We start from the raw sequence: 25366 nt of genomic DNA on the forward strand, positions 1-25366 counted from the left end.
CTCTATCGCTTAATATTTTTTCTATGTGAAATTAAATCAAAAATAATCTTTCGTTTGAAGGTTTAAAACATATTCTTTATGTCATTGAATATATATATGCATATAAATCTCTTATGTCTGTCTTTTTACACTGAAGAAGATTATTTTATTATTATTCTTTTTTTTGCATGCATGCATGCGTGTGGCGAGTGCGTATGTGTGTTTTGGGAGGCTGCGGTATGTTCGTGTTAAGTCACCCTGTGGTAGTCCGGAATTTTTGCCGATTAATAGTGCCACCTCACTGAAGCATACTTCCGAAGACACCCAGCAGCCACCCGGTCACATTATACTGGCAACGGGCAACCATTCGTCCCATTTCCAAAATGTTGAGATCTAAGCAGGAGTAGCTCCTTCCATTTTTAAAGACTGTGGTATGTCTCGGCTCGGCTAGGGAACGGAACCCAAAACCTTCGTCACAAAGGCAAAGACTCCACTAAAGGTAAAAAATGAGGCATTGTGAAGTGACGAAGTTAAGAAAGAAGAGAAAAGATATCCCTAATGTAGTCGCCTCAGCTACGACTATTACGCACTATTGCAGGATATAAATAAATCTGCCGTCTGAAGTATTAGCATTAAAACTTCGTTGTCACTATTGATCGAAATGTGCTTCATGTTTCTTTCCAAATAGCATGTGATAACAATAATAGCTTATGAGAGAACATTAAATAATACAAAACCAAATCATATGTATGTTTGACTACTTAACCGATTAAGGAGGAAAGTTCAGCAAAGACAAATCAAATCAATCACTGGTGAACGATACGATGATTAGTCCTCCACCGGAAAAATCGTGGGGAGGGGGCTATAGTATTGAGTTTCAGTCCGTCCTGCCGTTCTTCCCTCCTGCCTTCTGCACGTTATTTTCTACACTGGAACTTCATAGTATGGGCGTGGATTCCCTTGAATCAGGTATTGTACTAAACGTAGGTCACTTTAACCCTCATTACATCAAAGTAATATTCTATCAATTATTCAACGCCAAACAATTACAGAAAAAATCTGTTTTTAGCTAAATTAAAGAATTTTTGAAATCATTTTATTAATCATTAAATCACTATCGATATAGGTCAAATTAATTGGAATAAATATATAAATTCTCGAGGGACACAGGGGTCCGTTTTGGAGCTTTATAGTAATGTACATGTACTCATTGATACCCAATTTTTACATTTCAGAATGTGTATGAGTATTTACTTGATTTTAAGTGTCTTGCTGATCCAGATGAACCTGTGATATCCCAATCTAAATATCTCATAGAATTAAGAATTAAATCATTAACCTTCGTGGCAAAACATTACTTTTTTCTTGCTGCTAATTTCGCGGTCTTTAAATTCCTCCTTTGTACATTTTGCATCCGCTTCCCGTGAAATTCCAACAGGAACCATGCTGTGTCAGCATCAGGGCAGAAATCCCATTATAAACTTTTACTTCGTTTTCTATATTTGCATGCTTGTGATAGCACATGTTGTCGAAATCGGCCTTTGGAAATGAAATGAAATCAATGTCTTTTACATGGACCTCAGAGCTAACTGATGAAGTTTCACATCCTACTGCTTATTGCTGACAAAGCGCGAATGAAAATGGCGAGAAAACAGGATAGCATTGAATTTCGGAAACTGCAGTTGACTGTATACTGTTTGCAAACAGGGGAATTTATGAATACGTTTGAAGTAAAGTGTACGTTAAGATCTATGACTAATCTCGCGATACTCTTATACTTCGTATTCCTTGAACTATTGACATAGTCCCTCGGAGTTCGAGTAAGCGAAGTTTTGTTCAGAACGATTGCTGTCTTTGTGAATTGGGTAAGAAATATTAACCTGTTAGCGGATCATTGTCTAACCTCAGAGAGACTTGGTTTTTCCTTACAATGACAACATATTTGACATCTGTTCAGAAAGATCACTGTTTTTATTTGAGAATTTGTTTAGAACAATTTAGCTAGAAGCTGAGCATCCAGCATTTTGAACTCTGGTCCAGTAATTAAGAGTGTAGCCTTGGCGACATCCGGTAGGTCCGCCATTATGGATCCGAGCGTAGCTCTCGCAGTTAGGAGCACATCCTGAACCTCCTATGTATCTAGACATGTACCTCTGGACACAACCCGATGAGCAGTGAAGGTCAGCAGCACAGACTTCCAGGGCTGCAATTGGACAGGTACACAGTATACACGTATACATATACTAATACTAATACGTTTAAAAATATAATCTCAATAAATCTCTAATAGGTTGTAAACTGTTCCGGATCCATGTCGCTTCTATGTGAGGTTAACGAATTATTATATTTAAAAAATAAATTTTGAAATGTTAGGTTAACAGTATTCTGTATACCGTATAGCGGAAAATTTCAGCGGGGCTTTTATAGGTCGCCAAAATTTAACCCGTCAAATATTAACACTGCCAATTAAAAAGACGCGAAAATTTCAATTCCACCCATAGTTTCCGTTCCGACCGTCATTTACCTTTTGATAACTCCAAGAGTAACGAGTGGTGCGTAACATTGGTTATTGCCTGGCAACTGTCGGCCGAAATGTCAAAAGGTACATAAGAATAGCTAGTGACTACTACTCACAATACATGTATAGCAATACAAGGAAGACATATAACACATTATAATTATTTTTTGTGAAAACAAAGCTATCTACCCATACCATTTAATGAACTGATGTTAACACTTTACATGTATATTAATTGTTAAACCTGTACGTATACATATCTTAAATAAATACCCACGGCGATATCATACGATTGGTTAAATTTGCGTTTGTACACATACTCATATAAACACCAATATAGCAAATCTACATAATTTGTATATGTGTTCGTCTGACGATTTTGGTAATAGTTTCCGGTTTCGAGACAGAAGATCGATAATACACAACACACTTTAATCAACATGTATATGATGTATGGACCTAACATGATTATTATATATATATATATACCGGTAGGTAATACATATGCTCAACGCCAAATGAAAACCCTAGATTTAAAGTAAATCGCTAAATTTTAACCCACCAAAATTTAACTTTCAGGTTTCATGACCAAATCGCCAAATTGTATGACCGCTAAAATTTCCTTGTATCCAGTAAATAATGATCGAGTAATAATGGCGAATAATCATCTTAATGAGCAGGAAATGCACTCATTAAAACACATGTTGAATTCCGTCTCAGTGCGACACATTTTTATACTTTTTATACTTGACTTATTCACTTACACCCTCCTGGCATCCCACAGTCCTGCCAGTATACGTCCTTCAGTTGGAAGTATCCACAGGAGTTAGAGTTAACATCCCAAGCACATCGTATTGCTCTGCATCCAGACTCGACCTAAAAAGATTGATGTTGGTAGCACAAACCTTAATTAAAAATAGAAAACAAACGGAACCGAGAGGGAGGGGTGTTGGGATGGCTTTAAAAGAATTGTCCCATTAACATAAATACTACTGTTAATCAATGTCAAACAGACGGTCAATCGGCCTATCACATGCTTTAAGCGAAATGTTACGAACGATAAGGACAAGTTTATTGTTTAGTAGGTAGAACCGGTACTGAAATGATATTGTTGATCACGCCTATTTACCGAATATGATTAAAGGAATGCCATTTTGGCGGCGCGATCTGCTTTTTCAATAGTAATCCCCGTATGTCCAGGAACCCAACAAAATATGATATGGCAAACGGGGGATCATATGGTAACGACAACCACTATAACGATAAATGCAGCCTTATTATGCCGTCTTCTAAACGACGCTTCGATATTCTCTTGATTTTACTATATCAGATTGCCTCAAATTGTCATATTTATTTTGTTAACTTCCTGTTAATAAATATTTAATATCATAGTGGCAAGATGAATGGAATCAATGCGACTCTTTTTAAAACTATTTGCATATATACAATTTTGAATTATCTAAAAGCTGTTGGTCTGTGAAACAAGTTTTGAGTAACCATAACCACTTTGTTTCGTTTCGTTTGATTGGTGTTTGATTTGTTCCCCGTAGGTCTTTTTGAAGTGTTGATTGACCGTTAATAATCAAACTTGATCTACAACCTACACGATATAGATTTGCATTTTTAGTATGTCTAAAACGTCTATTCGAGAATGTAAACATACACATGATTATGGACTATCTGAAAGTCGTCGATCTGTAAAAGATATAATCAACCATACCCACATTGGTTTGTTTTAAAATCCGTGCATTCCGTGTACCCGGAATAAAAAATGATAAGATTTTATTCCATTTGTACCACATCTTGGCTCTTTTTTTTCCCCTTCAACTATTAATTAATCATCTTGATTGATTTATTGCACTGAGACTTAATATGTATGCCCCTGTCAGGGCAAAAGGCTTTGACGTCGGATAATATGAAAAGAAAGGTATTCGACCGACCTATATTGCTTTGTTAACTAGCATTCCTGCCTATCTACAGTTATGCCATTATACATGTAGATTAACAAGTGTCAAAGGTGCCTCCGTCTGGCAGGTACCGTCCGTTCTGACATATCTATAACACAAGGGCTTTCGTAAACCAAGTAAATCATATGCTCTCAAATGATATGACTTTATTTTCTACATCTATAAAACATGGATATTCATTACAGAACTTCTTTTAAATTACATCCTGTTCGCTGAAATAAGTATATTTCCAGTATTGCATAATATTCATTGATAAAAAGAAAGGCGTGGCTAGTCTACATTACCTCAACTTATTATCAAACTATAGATATATGTTCCTGTAGATGTAATATGTCATTGAAGAAAACCGCTGAGTCCCATAATGGTAGGGTTTAACGAGTAGGGTGTTGGACAGAGACTGGATTCGTTTTTAGGATCGCGAGCTTCCCTGAAAGAGTCTTGAACACAGAAACATATCGTTCGTCTGTCCCACTTTCAGCAAACTGTACCCTTTGTTTCAAACCGCTGACAGGGGATATAAGCGGAAATTACACACTGTCTTCATGCGTGTTCCGACATGCATACACAACGTGTTTTTTCCTTCTCATTACAAGCTTTTTCAACTATTTGGGAAATAAACGTTTTCGCAATAGTTAGGGTCATTTGAAGACTGGTGTCAAGCAGACGCCTATAGCGGGAAAAACACGGAAAGAAAGAGCGATGAGGAAATAAAGATAAGATCCCAAGTGTTGCAAAGGGGTAGGACGTTTATCTGGTATCTTCAATGTCCCTTACCAAAAGACACGGAAGAAATCCTCCGATTCTTCAGGGGACCACGTTTTAGTTGCTTCTTACGACACAGTAAGACACATGTACAGCAAGTATATTCTTTCCCCGCTCCTACATTGGTCTATGGGTGTGTAAACGTTGTCATTTATAAACATCTATTAATATCACAACAACAAGAGGCACATGGGCCTTGACAGTCACCTGAGTTTCGAAATATTTTAGTTAATCTAATTGACCCTTTTTGGAACACCTTGGCTGTTGATAGGACGTTAAACAAATAAAACCAAAGTTTTAGTCAATTTGACCTGTTTTGGCACCGCCCCTAGAGTTCAGGACCATATAATTCATAATTGCGGTTCACCTTTAGCCATTGAAGCTTCCTACCAAATTTGATTTTATTTGGTTTATCGGTTTTGGAGAAGTCGAAAATATAAATTGTTTACCGACGGACGACGCACAAAGACGGACAAAAGGCGATTAGAATAGGCAACTTGAGACTTCGTCTCAGGTGACCTAAAAAGATTATTAAAACTATGTTTTATCACATGCCAGGCTGCATAAAATCTAATAGAGTTGATTAGTTTGCGTTGAACTTGTGAGGTCACGTTTTGGACACCGAAACGGGGTCATCGCTTCTGTGTCACACTTCCAGAAATATTTTTATTTCTTTGAAACGAAAGTCGCTATGGCTTTCGTGTTTTCTCCACTTTCATTTATAAGTTTGGGCATTTTCAAATTTCATAAAGCAAATCGTTCCGGGTACACTTTAATACAATGTTTGCTCACTATTTGCCTGTCCATTGACTTATTACATGTCGATGGACCTTTAAGAATATATTTATATAAATTGTTAAACCTTGATGCATTTGAAATCAGTGCGATCTTGGCTTCTGCCATTGAATGATCTTAAAAGGTCCAATGATAGACTAATATTTTCTCTACTTTTTTATTCTTAATTGTCATTTGATAACCGATAAGACTCAAAATTGAATCGGCGCATATTTAAATTTGATTTAATTAGATTTACAGATTTTTTTTCTCAAATAATTTGTTTGGCTTAATATTCTTGAACCTTAATAATTTTTGAAAATGACATACATGGTCTATCTGTCAAATGTTTTTCAATGCGTACCAAACATAGTAAAATTTCTTTGAAGTTTTAAGCATAAACACAATATTTTAATGGAATTCCTGATGTTATTAACTATGCATATTTTGCTTTACCCATGGTTTTCGTTTGTTTCTGGATTTCCAAATATGCCATTTTGTAACAATGATGATAGGATTCAAAGTTAAAGAATTAAAATTTAAATGATAACAAGAACACATAACATCTGTTTCAGAAAAAGTATAAAATTCTTTTTGGTTTGAAATTCTGTTGATTGCTCTATTTATAAGTGTTGTTGCGTTTCATTATTGACATTACAAAAATAACATTTTCCATCTGATAGACCCATTTTCATAAGTTTATGAATTGTAAAGACTATATTATGAATACATCTCCAATGAAACTCTTTACTTTTTCTGTCTGCTATAGGTATTGTTAGCGGGGTTGTGGAGAAGAACTTCTTCCAGACAGAAAATTAAGCTGGAATCACCAGGGGAAATTTAAACTATTAGGTATAACTTACAACTTTCAAGCAGAAAAATTTTTTGAAGATAACTTCAGACAAAAGTTAATTGCTGTCAAAAAATTATTGAATAATTGGTCTTTTAGAAATCTTACATACATTAGAAAAGTAACGGTCATAAAATCACTGGCATTGCCCATTTTTATTCAAACGTTCACTGTTTTACCAGATCCAACAAATTAATGTTTGTTAGAGTTACAAAAATGCTTCTTCCAGTTTTTATGGAATGACAAAATTGATAAAGTTAAGCGAAATGTAATGTATGGTGATTATAATGAGGGAGGACTACGGGTGCCTCATATAATTTCATTTTGCCATGCTTTAAAAATGTGCTGGATCAAAAAATTACTTGACCCTTTGAATTCTTCTCCTTGGAAAACACTGATTCTAGACAAAATTGAACCATATGGAGGAGATAAAGTTTTTAAAATGAAGAGGGAAGGTCTTTTAAAAATTTCTAAATCATTAAATATTTTCTGGAGTGAGATATTTAATGAGTGGGCTGAACTAAATGGTGATGATCTCCCCACAACCCCTGAAGATGTGGCCTCTCAGCCAATATGGTTTAATAACTTTATAAAAATTGACAACAAGATCTTTATTTATAAACATTGGTGTGAAAAGGATATTTTCTTTAACACATCAATACTTTTGTGAGAAATTTAATTTGCAAATTAATTTTATTGAATATTATGGTGTTTTGAATGCAATTCCAAAGTCATGGAAACTTATACTTTTCCGAAGAAATGAGCGGATTGAAGCCAAGCAATGCATATTTATAGAGTACTTGAAGAAACATGAAAAGGTAACAAAATATTTTTATAAATGTTTAGTAAAAACAGCAACAGAGGTACCAAAGAGAAGTCAGGAAACATGGCAGGAAATTTTACATGTCAACATTCCCAAGGAATCTTGGAGTAAGTTTTATTTAATTCCAAGATACATAACTGATGACACAAAACTTCATAACTTTCAATTTAAAATTCTTCACAGAATAGTATATACTAATACAAAATTAATGCAATGTAAGTTGATTGAAACAGAAAGATGTTCTTTTTGTGGGGATGGGAGAGAAACATTGATTCATTTATTATGGGAATGTTGTCATGTACAATCCCTTTGGTCATCCTTTTTGGATCTCTTAAAAGCAAAATTGGGTATAGTGATTACAAAAGATCCTGTCAACATGTTGTTTGGTATTTTTGAATCGGATCATGAGTGTGAATTAAATTTTTTAAGTTTATTATTAAGATATTATATCTACTTGTGTAGAACAAGGGGTAAAATTCCAACAATCATGGAATGGAAAACATACATGATCTATTATAAGAAAATTGAAGAAATTGGACTCTCTGCATATCCAAATAAAACAAAAGTTATGATAAATCAGAGATGGAATACTTTTGAACGACTGTTCATGGATACATGATATATATAGGTACATGTATATATTTAATTTAATTTCATACATTTAATGTACAAATACTCATTTGCCTAAATCCCCCTAAAAGACGATATACCAGTACATACAGTGGCCTTTTACTCCTTATTTATTATTATACCAAATTTAAGTATAACATTATATTATGTATTATTTGTAATAAACATATGAAATGTGACAACAAAAACCTGAAAAAAAAAAAAAAAAAAATTAAAATTTAAATGATAACAAGAACACATAACATCTGTTTCAGAAAAAGTATAAAATTCTTTTTGGTTTGAAATTCTGTTGATTGCTCTATTTATAAGTGTTGTTGCGTTTCATTATTGACATTACAAAAATAACATTTTCCATCTGATAGACCCATTTTCATAAGTTTATGAATTGTAAAGACTATATTATGAATACATCTCCAATGAAACTCTTTACTTTTTCTGTCTGCTATAGGTATTGTTAGCGTTTTCCATATACTTTCCCAATCAAATAGTTTATTTATATTTAATGATTCCCATTTGTGATGCGCTTTAGATTCATATCTTTGTTCCAGTATAATATTTAACAATATTTTGTCGTTTGATTTATTTGTTTCTATAGCTGACTTTATGTTTTTGATAATCGAATTCTAAGTTATTATATACTGTTTTTCATCAGGCAATAGGTCATTTGACTTCAATTTAGATAACCACTTATTAGGTATTGCATGTTTAAGTCTTGAAAAAATTCGAAATCCAATTTCTTTTTTTCTTAGCTTTTGCAGTAGTGTTTCTGATGTTGTTCAAGTTTTGCTTTGTACATCCCATGTGTCTTTAATCATGGCTATTTTGGATTATGTCCAGTTCTTTAAAGATAAGGGACTTCTTTTGAAGATTATTTTATTATTTCCAAAATTATTTCTCTGGGAATGCCAAGAGGTTCAAAATCTACTTATATTTTTCTCCTGATGCTTTTTCATATCTTTTAAGCGTTTTAAATGTTTCTGTACCTACGAAGAATTGGGAGTCATCAGTAAACATACTGTACTTATGTTGGCCTCAATGTTTTCATTATCTAAAACTGGGATAGTTATACCTGTAATGTTTTTACATTTTGTATTGTTACGTATGGAACAAGCTAAAGGCTCAGCTTGTATAATGTAGATTAGAGATGCGAGAGGGCATCATTGTTTTACTGAGCGAATTATTTTAAACACCCTAGAAAGAAAGCCATTTCAATCCATTGTATAAGTCTTTGTATAAGTCTGTTACCAAAACTAAATTTCTCTAGACTTTTTTTTAACCCATCCCCATTTTACTCGATCAAATGCCTTTTCTTGATCCAAAATGATTATCTCACCATCAATATCAATATACGTTTACATAATCCGTGATATATTGAATTAATCGTATATTTTCCCCGATGTTCCTGCCTTTTACGAGACCTTTTTGATCTTGATGCATGATGTTTGGCGAAAAAGTTTTTATTCTCTCAGCTAATATTTCAGTTATTTTCTTGTAATCATTAAGTATTATCTTGTAATCATTATTTAATAGAGTATTTGGACGCTAATTTATTTATTTCTTCTCTTTTTCCTTGTTTATACAGCAAAGTTAATTTACCTCTATTCTGAATCTCGGTTAATTCGTTGGTTTCGAAAACGTGTTATTACCTCTGTGAGCTCATTTTCGCTATGTCCCATCGTTCTTTTATCGTCCTGAATTCCTGCTTTTTCATGAGTTCCAAAAACTAGTAAATGCATTTTTATAAACGGCCACTATCTAATATTTTTCATTCATATTCCAATACCCTGGCCCTTTTATACTATTTACAAGTTTGATATTGAGCTAAGGAACACCAAAGTGATCTGTTTTTTGTGAAAGGGCAAAACTCTATGGATTCAGTGGTGACATTTTATCAATTTCAACATATTTTTTATTGACTGATGTTATATCAATATAGGATAAGACATCAGGCAGAGCCTATATAAGTCCTTTCCTTACATAAAACAGGTAAACAAACTTAAACATATTTACATACAACCAATATGGATTATACAATAAGAAGGGAGGTATCTTAGATTGTTCTGATTTTTGGATGATTAGAAGAAAGTAACTTCTTAAAAGATGATTGAATTGTTGTGAGATGTATACATATGCCTATTTGGTCAAATTGAGCTTATTCCCCCAACAGTTACAGGCCGACAGTGGTTACATTAGCATCAAGATATTTAGATATATACAACTTATTAATTCGGGAACGTTTATTTCCTTTTCCATAGCTTCGTTTGGTGTCTATGCATTAACTAAAATACCGTCCATCTTTATCCTGAAGTATTTTAGTACGTTTTAATGTACTCCTTTCCTAAATGAAACAGCCGCTCCTCTCAAAGCTGATGTTCCATTAGACCAATAACTTTCACTATCCCATTCACCTTTCCATCTAGATAAAGAATTATTATCACCACAATGAGGGCCACATTCTGTTTTCTCGATCAGACTAAAATTTTACCTACATGTGAAGTTCGAAAAACATCCCTTTGTACTTTTCTAGAAATATCAATGGCAACAACTGTTACCACAGGCCACATACCACAGACGTAGGGCTAGCTAAAAGGGATGGTGGGCTAAAGAAATGGAGGAATTCCAATTGCTTAACTTCAGTATTTTCTAAAATGGAAAAAAATGTGTATACAAAACATTAGTATAATTTGTTTGATAATAAAAACAAATCCTATAAATCCTATGGTAGATACAGGTGACCACGGACAAATGCTCCAAATATTGATATAGGATTGTATGCTTCCATATATCAAGCTTCCGGCACAATGTGAAATTAATTACATTTTAATATGGCCTTACCTGACAAATACATGATAGACACTTTGCCGATACATCGCCTGCAAATATAAAAAAAGAAAACCTAGATAAAATGGGAGGACACTATTACATTGAACAATAATATGTTAGAGCAGCAATCATAATGGATTAAAGGACTAATGCTCTTACTAGGGATAAAATGCTTATCTGTTACACAATAATTTCTTGGCTTAAATGTCAATGTAGATACCAGCGATGAAGATTATGTTCTTCACTTAATTACCTGTGGCAAGGCTGCTTCGAGTGGACGTTTCCGTGCTAGTACCACTACAGTGTGACGACGAAGACGTTCTGAGATAGTTTCCGGCAATCCAAACTCTCTGTGACAATGTATGAAAGAGAAAAACTACAATTTAGAATGAAAACAATAATAAAGTATCAATTTAAAGTTAATTCCAAATGGATTTTATTTAAATAAGTTTGCAACTTGTATGGTGGAATGTGGTTGTAGCAGGGACATATTTTCGTGTGTTTTGGTAGTTTTATTTTATAGGATTTTGCCGTCCGTCCAACGTAATATGTAACGTGTCCGTAACTTAATTCGTCCGTTATAGTATCGTCCGTATTATTGTAGTTATGTATACGTTTTGTGTGCGTTCGTTTCGTTTGTGTTGTACTCCTTAACAATTGTAGTATCCGGATGTTCAGTCTGTGATGTTACGTCATGTAGTGACTGCTATTTCATTGGTTTGCTTATTGGCGGGATATATTATTTGTTAGGGTCAGACATACATTTTCCTCTGACTGGAAAGGACTTTCAGCAACTTCTTTGTGACCCGACCTAATCGCTTTTGTTACGTAATACCCGTAGAGGTACGTGTAATGCACGGGTGCTCTCTGTACCTGGACGTTTGGAGCTTTGAGCCATACTCAGGAATAAAACCTCGAACATAACCCCGTGTATTTTTGCAATAAAATCACCTCCATTACATTGGAGCCCACAGTAAGCATTTATTTAGAGTGTCGGAGCCACTTTGTAGCTTGACGTAGAGATTCTACTGGTACATGAGTATTTGTGATCATGACCGTGTCAAGGTTGTGTCCCTATCTTCGACTCGTTTGATTCAAATGTCTATGTGATCATCACGAGTGAAAATGGCGGTTTGGTTTGGTTTGTTTAACGTCCTATTAACAGATAAGGTCATTTAAGGACGGCCTCCCTGCGTGCGACATGCATGCGTGTGGTGAGTCCGTATGTGTGTTTTGGGAGGCTGCGGTATGTTCGTGTTAAGTCTCCTTGTGATAGGCCGGAACTTTTGCCGATTTATAGTGCTATTTCACTGAAGCATACTGCCGAAGACACCCAGCAGCACAACCCCACCCGGTCACATTATACTGACAACGGGCGAACCAGTCGTCCCACTCCAAATATGCTGAACGCTAAGGTCATTTAAGGACGGTCTCCCGTGCTCGCAATATGCATGCGTGTGGTAAGTGCGTATGCGTGTTTTGGGAGGCTGCGATAAGTTCGGAACTTTTTCCGATTTATAGTGCTACCTCACTGAAGCATACTGCCAAAGACACCAAGTAGGACACCCCGCCCGGTCACATCATACTGTCAACGGAGTTGCCGTGTAGAAGACATGCTTATCAAAGCTTCTGAATGCATCCAGCTAGAAGACAGTGAGACAGATTCTATGTTACGGACTGCATTTTGGAATGGTTTGAAAGCAAAGTTGAAGGATACAACTGGGTACATATATGAGCAGATTGGTGGTTTTGGTGAACTACGTGTAGCCATCAGAAGAGTTGAGAGGGACCATGCTGATAGGAAATCATCTTCAGAAGACCAGACTCAAAAGAAACGGATGTCTGCCCAGTCTGCTATAGCTGTTACTCCTTCTGGTGGACCTGATATAGAGGAACTGAATGGAATGATTCAACACCTGGCCACAGACGTCGCCCACATTGGTTTGGTTTTATTTGTTTAACGTCCCATCAACAGCTAAGGTAATTTAAGGACAGCCTCCCGTCCGTGCGATATGCAGGCGTGTGGTAGGTGCATGTGTGTTTTGGGAGGCTGTGGTATGTTTGTGTTAAGTCTCCTTGTGATAGGCCGGAACTTAACCGGTTTATAGTGCTATCTCAATGAAGTATACTGCCGAAGACACTCAGCAGGACACCCCATTCGGTCACATACTGTCAACGGGCAAAGCAGTCGTCCCACTCCTAATATGCTGAGCGCTAAGGATCAATGAGAAACAACAACATCATCAGCAACCCAAGCAGCAGCAGCACTCTAAACAGCAGCAGAATCCACAAAAGCCATTCCAGCAACCATTCAGACAGAATGTCAACCCTAACAAGCAACAATGGTAGCCCAGTCCAGGACAGGACATTGTAGATGGACCTGTGTGCTATCGTTGTGTGCAGTGTGGACATATTGCCGTTGTTTGCAGATGGGGTTATATCATCTTAGAAGAGATCCTTTAAACAGGAACGGACCTTCGTCGGGGGCAGATGTTAGATCGACAAGCTTGGGGGACACGACAACCTGCTGATTTAGTTGTAAAAGCCACAGAATCATCAGTCATCATTGAGGGTAACCATGTGAAGGCACATATGGACACTGGCTCTACTGTTTCTTCTGTAAGCCAAGATTTTTTTTATAAACAGCATCTTTCACATCTGGAATTACTTTCTCTTCATGTGATTTTGAAACCTTACAAAGGAATTATAGAGGCTGATATTTCATTCCTTTGTACTGGGATCACATATTAGTGTTTAGTATTGAAAGGATGATTCCTTGTCGTCCCTACTAGCTCCTACAATACTACTTTACCAATACTCATTGGAACTAGCATCTTAGATGTTCTTATGTCTACCGTTAAGGAGGAATGTGATATTTGTTTTCTACAGAAAGCCACACTTGTGACTTCATTACGTATCTTACTTTCAAATGTATGGTACTCAGGGAACAAACTCCAGAGGAACCAGAACAAACTTGCTATTGTGAGATGTGCAGAAAGAAGACCTGTGACTTATATGCCCAACTTAACTGTAATAATAGAGGGATATCATGAGTATAAGAGTATACATTTACCCGGAGTTTGTGCATTGTTACAGGCTACTTCTGGCTCTGCAATACCTGATGACGTGGACATAAATTCATCCATTATTCCAAACCATCAAGACACAGACACTTAGCCCTTGACATGATTGATCAGGCTACCAGGAAACTGAATATGTTTGTGTGTGTTTGTATATTCTGTGTCGGTGTATGAGGATGTGTGTATGTTCTGTATGTTTGATGATGATGATGATGATGATGAAAGACATAATTTGTGATGGTGAAAATGAAAGTATGAAAAACATACCGATTGGAATCGATGTATGTATGTGTGTGTGTGTGTGTGTGTGTGAATATTATTGTATTTATGTATTAAAAATGCCTTAAAAATTAAAAATTTAAAAAAAAAAAGACCAGCGATCCTCAGTGCAAGCACACGTTAGTAATCTTTCTACTCGGACTGTCACTAGGCTTAGGCTTTGATATGTGAACTACATCCAGTCACCGTGGAAGATGTACAACAGGAGACAACTGATGTATCTGAAGATATCCTGGACCAGGTAGAGGTTTCCTCTAACAATGTTACTCCTGGGCATAATAGAAGAGTTAGACAGCTGTTGGCTGCTGGCATTATTCAACATTCTCATTATCCATGGAGTTCGAATGTGGTGTTAGTACGGAAGAAGAATTGTGCACTTCGTATGTGTGTGGACTTTCGTCAGTTGAACAAGGAGAACTTTAACACCAGAAGAAGTGCGTCAATTTCTCGGTTTTGTTAGATTCTACCGACGTTTCATTCAGAATTTCAGTTGTGTTGCCAACCCGTTGAGTATTTGATGCCCACTCCAGTTTAACCAAAACGAACCAAGAAGAAAGATAAAGCTGTTCAACCATGGGTGTGGGAATCTGAGCAGGAATCTGAGCAGGAAGATGCTTTTCAGAAACTGAGGAATTGTTTAACAGGACCACCTATTGTAGAATATCCCGACTTTTACCAATCTTTTAAACTCCATACAAATGCCTCCTTGTTAGGACTTGGTGCTGTGTTATATCATGAGCAAAATGGGGTTGTCATTGCCGATGCAAGTAGAGGTGTATCAGAGTCAAGAGATATCCTGAATATAAGCTTGAATTTCTGGCGTTGAAGTGGGCAGTGACTGAAAAGTTCAGCGATTACCTTAACCGATGTCAGTTCACACAATCACCTACAACAACCCTTTGACATACATGTTGGCATCACGAATGATTAAAACCATTTACCAAGGAGTCATTGTCATTGCTTCACCATTTCTTAATAGCTTGTCTATGTTTAACACAGGTGTTTGATGACATACCAGACAATCATCACTATCAATGGTTTGGTTTGGTTTATTATGTTTAACGTCCTATTAACATCTAAGGTAATTTAAGAACGGCCTCTCGTGCGTGCGACATGCATGCGTGTGGTGAGTGCGTATGTGTGTTTTGGGAGGCTGCGGTATGTTCGTGTTAAGTCTCCTTGTGATAGGCCGGAACTTTTGCCGATTTATAGTGCTACCTCACTGAAGCATACTGCCGAAGACACCCAGCAGCACACCCCACCCGGTCACATTATACTGACAACGGGCGAACCAGTCGTCCCACTCCTTGTATGCTGAGCGCTAAGCAGAAGCAGCAACTACCATACTACCATTTAAGACTCTGGTATGTCTCGGCCAGGGGACAGAACCCAAAGCCTTTCTCACAGGGGCGAACGCTCAACTAAAAGCCAAAAGTGAGGCAGTGTCAAGGGAGACGTTAGGAAGAAGAAAGTTGTTAAGAAAGAGAAAAGATAAGATCCCAAATTTAGTCGCCTCTTACGATCATGCAATGGGGGCAGCAGATACAATTCTTACGCTCTACCTACTATCAAAGATGCCTGATATTAGAGAAGCGCAGAAGAGTGACTCCACTATTCGATTTTGGATTTCTCGGGTACAATCGGGTCAGAAGCCTAAACGAGATGAGATACCACAATCAGCTGCAAATCCACTTTTGTGAAGAGCTTTGAGAAATTGTGCCTTCGAGATGACATGCTGTATAGAGAGACCAGTAGAGAAGGGAAACCGATATACCAGCTCGTACCAGGGTTTCCACCATACTGACCATAATACACGATGACACGGGACTTCAGGGTCGTGATCAGACATCATCATTCATTCAGGATATGTATTTTTGGATTGGCATGATCCGAGATGTTGCGAACTACATGAAGAGATGCGATAAATGTTTGCTTAAGAAGACACCACAAACCAAAGAGCGTCATTGGTGAGTATCCATACCTCTCAGCCTTCTGAACTTGTCTGTATGGATTTTTTTAAAAGGAAGACAGCAGTGCATACTCGTCATTACTGACCATTTCACGAGATATGCTGTTGCTATTCCCACCATGAACATGATAGAAAAGACAACAGCAATCATTATGGACTGCCTAAAATAATACATTCAGATCAAGGTCCAAACTCTATGAGCAGACTTTGTACCATTACTTGAATGGAGAGGTCTGACACCACACCGTACCATCCTATGGGAAATTGGCTCTGTGAGAGGTTCAATCGTACGCTCCTTGGCATTTAAGGAACTTTGTCTGAAGATAAGAAAACAAACCGGAAGTCCCACGTTGTTCCACTGGCTACACACCGTACTTCCTTATGTTCGGTCGAAATCCAAGATTACCAGTAGATCTAGCCTTTGGAGTTGACAACACTTTTGATTCATCACGATCTTTTACAACTTACGTTGATTCCCTGAAGGACAGACTTTCAAAGGCGTGTGAACTTGCATCAGCGTTCTCGAAGCGGAAAAATATGAGACAAAAGGATGTGTATGATTCGAAAGTTAGAGGTGCTGTTCTTACCGTTGGTGACCGAGTACTTGTCAAGATTGTTGCTTTTAATGGAGGAGCACAAATTTTCTGACAAGTGGGAGGAATATCCACATGTCATTTATCAGCCAAAATCCGACGTACCAGTGTGTGAAGTTAAGAGAGAAGATGGAGAGTGAAGGTTTGAGACGCTTCACTACAATCTACTTCTACCAATTACCTATCTACCTGGACGACAGCAGCCTAAGCTAGATTGAAAGGTGCGAGCTCAATGTCTGAAGTCTGTCGCAAGGTCTAATGTCTTAAAAGGAAAAGAAGATGATGTCGCTTCATCCCTACTCAACAGCATCTCTGGACAATAAATGTGTTTTAATTTTATCTATTTGTTATTCTAACAAGTTTTCATTTGTTTCAGCATGTCTTCTTGGTCATTGTCGGGGACGACTTTTCGCAAAGTAGGGAAGGATGTAGCAGGGACATATTTTAGTGTTTGATAGTTTTATTTCATAGGATTTTCCCGTCCGGCCAATGTAATATGTAACGCGTCCGTAATACAAGAGGCCCATTTTACCTTTTCCTCAACAGAATTTATCAGAATCATGTCATTCAACAAAGAATTTAACATTTTTTTATATTGTTCAGTATGTTATCTGGTTTCGGTGTGAAGATATAATCATAAATATTGCGAAAGACATTATCTGTACAGTACTAAAGGGTTAAACACTTCAAAATAATAAAGAATATACAAAATATGGATTTTATTGTGCTGATTGTACAGTTAAAACTTTCTGATGGTTACATACCTATACACCAGCATGTCAATATCTTATCTAGTTAAACTGAAATATACTTTAATCAATCTAAATTGTAACTTTAAACCTAAAATATGAGAGGGAATCAATTTAAGAAATTTATAGCCGCTAATTCAATAAAACCAATACAGGCTGATGTAACAAAATGAGGGTCATTATGCAATCATTACATAAGTTAATTATAATTACATAAGTTCATTATCAATTAATTGCAATTTCATCAGTTCATTGCTACTTTATTAATTTAGGAACTTTTGAAATGTCCAACTACCTTTGGTTTAGGTTATATAGCCGTAAATTAAATGTAGCACTCTAGAGTGACCAATGTGTATTGCTTGGAATGATAAGATAATCATTTGAAGAATTTTAATAAATGTTGTCTCCATCTGGTCAGTCGACCCACCAGGATAAACTGAAGTCTAGATTTCGTGTCCATTTAATTAACAAGAGGCCCATGGGGCCTGTATCGCTCACCTGGTTGGATTAGACCAAATGTCAAAATAATGTTTATATTCAATTTGTTTTATTTGTAAATCTCTAACAATGCTATATATGGTTATAGTGTGGGAATCCGAACTGCTTTAAAGATTAATGAAGTCCAGACTCTCTAAGGTCTGAAATACCTCAAGAATTGTTTTTAGAACATGCATGCATTCATCACTTTATGACTAGTAGCGATTTAAAGGAATTACCTCTATTTCCCCTATTGGGCCCCACCCTTTTGGCCCCTCGGAGGGTCAGAGTCACCATTTATGCAAAATCTGTTCACCTTCCCCCAAGGATGTTTCTGACCAAATTAGGTTCAAATCCATTCATAACTTTATGACTAGTAGCGATTTAAAGGAATTACCTCTATTTTCTCTATTGGGCCCCGCCCCTTTGGCCCCTTTGGCCCCTTTGGGGTCAGAGTTACCATTTATGCACAATTTGTTCCCCTTCTACCAAGGATGTTTCTGACCAAATTGGGTTCAAATCCATTCATAACTTTATGACTAGTAGCGATTTAAAGGAATTACCTCTATTTTCTCTATTGGGCCCCGCCCCTTTGGCCCCTTTGGGGTCAGAGTCACCATTTATGCAAAATCTGTTCCCCTTCCCCCTAAGGATGTTCCTGACCAAATTTGGTTCAAATCCATTCATCACTTTATGACTAGTAGCGATTTCAAGGAGTTACCTCTATTTCCCCTATTTGACCCCGCCCCTTGGCCCTTCGGGGGTCAGAGTCACCATTTATGCAAAATCTGTTCCCCTTCCCCCTAAGGATGTTCCTGACCAAATTGGGTTCAAATCCATTCATCACTTTATGACTAGTAGCGATTTCAAGGAGTTACCTCTATTTCCCCTATTTCGCCCCGCCCCTTGGCCCCTCGGGGGTCAGAGTCACCATTTATGCAAAATTTGTTCCCCTTCTGCCAAGGATGTTTCTGACCAAGTTCTGACCTTCGGTCCAGGTGAGCTAATAATTCGTCCGTTAAAGACTATCGTCCGCATTGCTGTAGTTATGTATACGTTTTGTGTGCGTTCGTTTTGTTTGTGTTGTACCCCATAACTGTAATGTCCGAGTAGTCAAGTAAGTGTGATGTTACGTCAGGTAGTGTCTCTTATTCATTGGTTGTTTTATTGGCGGGATATTTTCTTTGTAAAGGTCAGACATACATTTTCCTCTGACTGGTGTTAGGGTCAGACATACATTTTCCTCTGACTGGACAGGACTTTCACCAACTTGTTTATGACCCGACCTATTCGCGTTTGTTACGTAATACTCGCAATAAAATTAAAACTATTACATGTACATGGTGATAGATCAGTAGGATAATTAGACTTTAAGGTTGATAAAATGTAGGTGATACCGGTATTTTATTTAAATGCATATCTCACATATTTCAACATGAAATACTTCAATTAACTCTCTAAGATCTGTCTTAATTTGTGTTGTTGAAAACATGTGCCCAATAATCTACGAACCCATTGCCTTTGTTTTGTTTTTATTAGCTCACCTGGACCGAAGGTTATGCCATGGTGCGGCGTCCGTCGTCCGTCAACATTTGCTTCAAATCGCTACTAGTCAAACAGTTCTTATTGGACTTTGACCAAATTTGGTCAGAAACATCCTTGGCGGCATCAGATTTTGCATAAATGGTGACCCTGACCCCTAAGGGGCGGGGCCCAATAGGGGAAATAGATGCAATTCAGGGTGACCTTTGGGATATGTGTATGTCACTTTCAGGGCGAATTGTCTATTTGTCGATGAAATTAAAGCAAACCATTTCGGCACAGCCCGTATATAGCTACATGTATATGCTACATAGGACGAAATGACTTGAAACAAATTGACAGATCATGAACTATAGTCATGCTAATTCGGACATATACAATTCTGGAAGTAGTCATTTGATTGGCTAATCCAAAAGATCACCCTGACGTGACCCCATATGGGATGTTGTTAGATGTTCATGTAACGTAGTGAGAATGACCATCTTGATTTTAGTTAGATTATTCAAATCGCTACTAGTCATAAAGTTATGAATGGATTTGAACCCAATTTGGTCAGAAACATTCTTGGGAGTAGGGGGAACAGATTTTGCATAATAGTGACTCTGACCCCCGAGGGATCAAAGGGGCGGGCCACTAAACTTATCTTTCCTCTTCTTATTTTTAACAACTTTCTTCTTCCTAATGTCTCTCTTGACAATGCCTCACTTTTGGCCTTTAGTTGAGCGTTCGCCGCTGTGAGGAAGGTTTTGGGTTCTGTCCCCTAGCCGAGACATACCAGAGTCTTTAAAATGGTAGTTGCTACTCCTGCTTAGCGCTCAGCATATTTGGAGTGGGACGACTAGTTGGCCCGTTGTCAGTATAATGTGACCGGGTGGGGTGTGCTGCTGGGTGTCTTCGGCAGTATGCTTCAGTGAGATAGCACTTTAAATCGGCAAAAGTTCCGGCCTATCACAAGGAGTCTTAACACGAACATACCGTAGCCTCCCAAAACACACATACGCACTCACCACACGCATACATGTCGCACGCACGGGAGGCCGCCCTTAAATGACCTTGGCTGTTAATAGGACGTTAAACAAAATAAACCAAGCCAAACCAAACCCATAGGGGAAATGGTGGTAATTCCTTTAAATCGCTACTTGTAATAAAGTTATGAAAGGATTTGAACCCAATTTAATCAGAAACATCATTGGGGGAAGGAGAACAGATTTTGCAGAAATGATGACTCTGACAACCCGAATGGGGCCAAAGGGACGGGGCCCCATAGGGAAAATAGAGGTAATTCCTTTAAATCGCTACTATGCTACTAGTCATAAAGTTATGAATGTATGTTCTAAAACAATTCTTGAGGTTTTTCAGACCCTTAGAGAGTCTGGACTTCGTTATTTCTTTAAAGCAGTTGGGATCCCCACACCATAACCAAATAAAACGAATTGAACATGAAAATTATTTTGACATTTGATCTAATCCAACCAGGTGAGCGATACAGTCCCCATGGGCCTATTGTATTCACTCATGCCGTAACAATGGTAAAGTTTACTTACGTGATGTCCGTGCACGTCCTGAAGCTCGTACCAGTGGTACCCGTCATGTGTCCGAATTCCACCATTGAATTTGTAGCACTCGCCGGAGTTCAAGGTGGCCAATATAGAATTGCTGAGACCAGCTGTTGAGCATATAAGAGGTTATACTCATTACCTTCGTAAAACATATATATTTAGTGTTTGAAATAATATCAACAACAGACAGATAAATAAAACGGCGACAAAGAAATAGAATATTTCAAAATAAGACAATGATTTCGTCCATAAAACCGTTAGATGTCACATCAATGTATAGCGACCGAGCTCCCCTTTAGGTGGAAGGCGAATGTCGACTTAGCGTTAACAACCACGTAGAAATTAATCGTATATGTTAGTTCTTGATTGTAGATTTTGATATGAAATTATACTGGTACATTTAAGGGAAAATTTTTAAAACTTTACATAACATAATTATAACGTCATGATACAATTTGTACATAATACGAAGTAAAATAACAGTTTGAGTATGCGAAGATAGGGAATAAAGGTGAACAGATTGGGAGAGGATAAGTTAATAGCCGCATTTAACATTTTTAAAACGCTATACTTCCACTTCTCTGTCCTGTAGGGTGTAGGGCGTAAGAATTGTACCTGCCGCCCCAATTGCATGATCGTAAGAGGCGACTACTAAATTTTCGGATCTTATATTTTATCTTTTTTCCTAAAAACTTTCTTCTTCCTAATGCCTACCTTGACAATGCCTCATTTTTGGACTTTAGTACAGCGTTCGCACCTTTGAGGAAGGCGTTGGGTTCTGTCTCCTAGCCGAGAAATTCTAAAAAATGGTAGTTGCTACACCTGTTTAGCGCTCAGCATATTAGGAGTGGGACGACTGGTTCGCCCGTTGTGAGTATAATGTGACCGGGTGGGGTGTCCTGCTGGGTGTCTTCGGCAGTATGCTTCAGTGAGGTAGCACTATAAATCGGAAAAAGTTCCGAACTTATCGCAGCCTCCCAAAACACGCATACGCACTTACCACGCGCATGCATATTGCGAGCATGGGAGAGCGTCCTTAAATGACCTTAGCTGTTTATGGGACGTTAAAAAAATAAAACCAAACCAAACCTCCACTTCTGGCGTTAACTCCGCTGGTTGTGAGACATACACAGGTACCCGATGCGATGTGACCGGAAATACTAGCTGAGATAATCCCAACAAAACCTAAACAACAAAGTAACGTTGGCAACATTTCTATTGGTGAGCGACGTGTGTGTGTTCTACTCTTTCGAAAATTCTTTATATATTTGCATAAAAGGGAATTACCATGTTTAAAAGATAAGGTTCACACCTTTAAAACCAAGATATGATGTTTATCTTGACAACCTTTACTCCTGAACTATTTATTTTAGTAAGTAGGCCGTAGTATAATGTTTTCTTTCTCTTCAATTTAAATTGAACCAATGTAAGTCCTATTTGCTACCACTGAAAACTAGTTCAATGTCATATATGTAAGTATGCAGTGGCCTGTTTTAACACTAAATACTAACTTAATGTTACATATGTAGTGGTCTGTTTTACCACTACAAACTAACTAAACGATACATAGGAAAGAATTAGTGGCTTGTGCGCGCGTTGTTGAATATTGAAATAAAACAGAGGCCAATAACTCTCACCGATAAAAAGACTGTCGAATCATCTTTCTGGAAGATATAACTTCATAACAGTAAATGTATTATATCAAAATTTGAATGAGATCTCTATAGATGTAGAAGATTGCCGGACTAAAATCAACTACTGAAATAAACAAAGGGCAATTACTTCATGATTGTAACGCCTACCAAGTGTCAAGAAATTTATTGGAAATGCAGATATCCGGACGAAAAATTGCATACTGTAAAGCGATTCTTATCATTATCATAAGCTACATGGTACAATAAGTATTTACATATTGATATATTAAAAACGCTTCCGTACCTATCCCCTGTGTTCATTGAAGAATTAAACAAATCTTTTGAGCTAGCATTTTGTTCTAATGCTCTTCTATCTAGGGAAAGCAAAGTCTTTCTTTAATAAAGCACTGGACAAAGTGTCAGTGCATACTACCCAACAGAACTCCAAGTAATTTGCATGGAACTTGTATCACCTATCTTTGACCTTTAACTTCCAGGTCTGAAGCCATATGTATTTTTCCAAGCCAAATACTTTCTTAGTAGCAGTGACCTTGACCACCAAGCCTGATAAGTTATCCCGGCAAGTAAGTACAAGGTAGAACTTGATAAAGTCTCATAAGCGTGATCAGCTCAGTTGAATTCGAAATATGTTCAATCTAATTAAATTCAAGATGGGCATTCTCACTACGAAATGAACGTAGTGAGAATGACCATCTAGATTTTAATTAGACTGGAATATGTTGACGCATTATCAATCACCTGGTTTTCTGGACCTCTTGGCTAGTGAGAGAAAAAATGTGCATAGACATATATATTAGCATATTTCACTCCTGTGAAATTGAATGTACGTAATCGTCGTTCATTTTAACAATCTTGGAATCACTACACCACAGCATACAAACTACAGTGCCAATATCAGGTCCCTTGGCATTGGTTACTAAGATTTTAGCATATCTGGCCATGGCTATGTGAACTTTAATTAAGGTAAATGTCATTCCTTAAAGCAAACATGACTGCCTTTCGGGCAGGTGATCGAGTTAAAAATAGACAGACAGTTGGACACCTTATTACCACATCACATCTAGATAAGGCGTAAAAATGTACCTGCTGCCCCCATTGCATGATAGTAAGAGACGACTAAATTTGGGATCTTATCTCTATCTTTCTTCCTAATTTCTGCCTTGACTATGTCTCACTTTTAGACCTTCAGTTGAGCGTTCGCCCCTGTGAGGAAGGCTTTGGGTTCTGTCCCCTGGCCAGGACATACCAGAGTCTTTTAAAATGGTAGTTGCTGTTCCTGCTTAGTGCTGTGCATTTTGGGACTGGCACGACTATTTTGCCCGTCGACAGTATAATGTGACCGGGTTGGGTGTCCTGTTGGGTGTCTTTGGCAGTATGCTTCAGTGAGGTTGCACTATAAATCGGCAATTACACGAACATACCGCAGCCTCCGAAAACACAAATTCACACTCACCACATCTAATAATGTATGACCATAACTTCAATATGTTCATTTGAATCGTAGAATCCACATTTTTGACCCCACTCTTCCCCTTAGGACTGTAACTCAAATATAATCAAAAGAAAGAAAATCAACTAGAAGTGCACAAGTAAGTAACTGATTGTCATGTCGAGATACATCCAAAGCCAAACGCCTGATACCTAGGGCAAACATAAAACAAAGTATCAAAATAACCCATTATTAAGGAATGGTATTCGATGCGCCCGCTGTATCTAACTGTATGTCGTGAGAGGCGACTAAAATTTGGCTTCCTGATAACTGATTTTCTTCCGTGTCTTTTATTACGGGGACATTGAAAAGATTTAAATAGATGTTTGCCCCATTTTGGATTTAAAATCTTCACTTTCATTTCTCACCGCTATCTCTTTCTCTGCTTTTTTTTCTTACTCAGTCTCTTTGAAACCTGTTCTCATATGACTGGCTGTTGAAAGGACGTTTAATCCCTTAAAACGAAAACAAATGATTTCCCAGACAAACAAGTGTAAAACTGCCCTAAACACATAAATGAAATAAAGTGATAAAGTACCACAATATTAAACAACCTTATAGCAATACAGCCAATAACCTAATTAAAAAATGAAATTCGACCAACTTAAAATAGACGAAATTTTCCCAACACATTATCCGTTTGGACAATAAATGTAACAGCAATAAACTCTGAATGCATCGACAAGACCAATTACAAGAGAACACTTTTAATGCTTAAGCAAAAGCATTATCGACTATAGAGGATAAATTTAAAACAAAGTAAAATTCTACACAGATGGTTAATAAACTTTAAACGATAAAGAAGGCCTAGTTTTTATTTATTCTTCTGAAGAATTGAAATGTCAGTC

At 37.3% G+C, this 25366-nt stretch overlaps 1 protein-coding gene across 1 annotated transcript; it reads right to left on the bottom strand.

Moving 5' to 3' along the window:
• Positions 1-1931: 1931 nt before the first annotated feature.
• LOC117335703 (lysozyme-like) lies at positions 1932-23557 on the bottom strand. The gene is made up of 6 exons (XM_033895870.1): positions 22464-23557; positions 21360-21481; positions 11380-11476; positions 11139-11176; positions 3262-3373; positions 1932-2182 (listed from the first exon to the last, which is right to left on the bottom strand). The coding sequence occupies exons 1-6, from the start codon at positions 22585-22587 to the stop codon at positions 1977-1979; spliced, it is 699 nt and encodes a 232-aa protein (XP_033751761.1). The 5' UTR covers positions 22588-23557; the 3' UTR covers positions 1932-1976.
• Positions 23558-25366: the final 1809 nt, after the last annotated feature.

Source organism: Pecten maximus, chromosome 10 (genome assembly GCF_902652985.1).
Source record: "Pecten maximus chromosome 10, xPecMax1.1, whole genome shotgun sequence".
In the NCBI taxonomy this organism is placed as follows: domain Eukaryota; kingdom Metazoa; phylum Mollusca; class Bivalvia; order Pectinida; family Pectinidae; genus Pecten; species Pecten maximus.

Coding starts and splice junctions, on each gene's coding strand:
- LOC117335703 (XM_033895870.1), bottom strand. CDS start 22,587: ATGTTGCCAACGTTACTTTGTTGTTTAGGTTTTGTTGGGATTATCTCA. Junction 21,482..22,463: donor AGTTAACGCCAGAAGTGGAG/GTTTGGTTTGGT, acceptor TATGCTCAACAG/CTGGTCTCAGCAATTCTATA. Junction 3,374..11,138: donor GTCTATCATGTATTTGTCAG/GTAAGGCCATAT, acceptor CAATCTTTTTAG/GTCGAGTCTGGATGCAGAGC.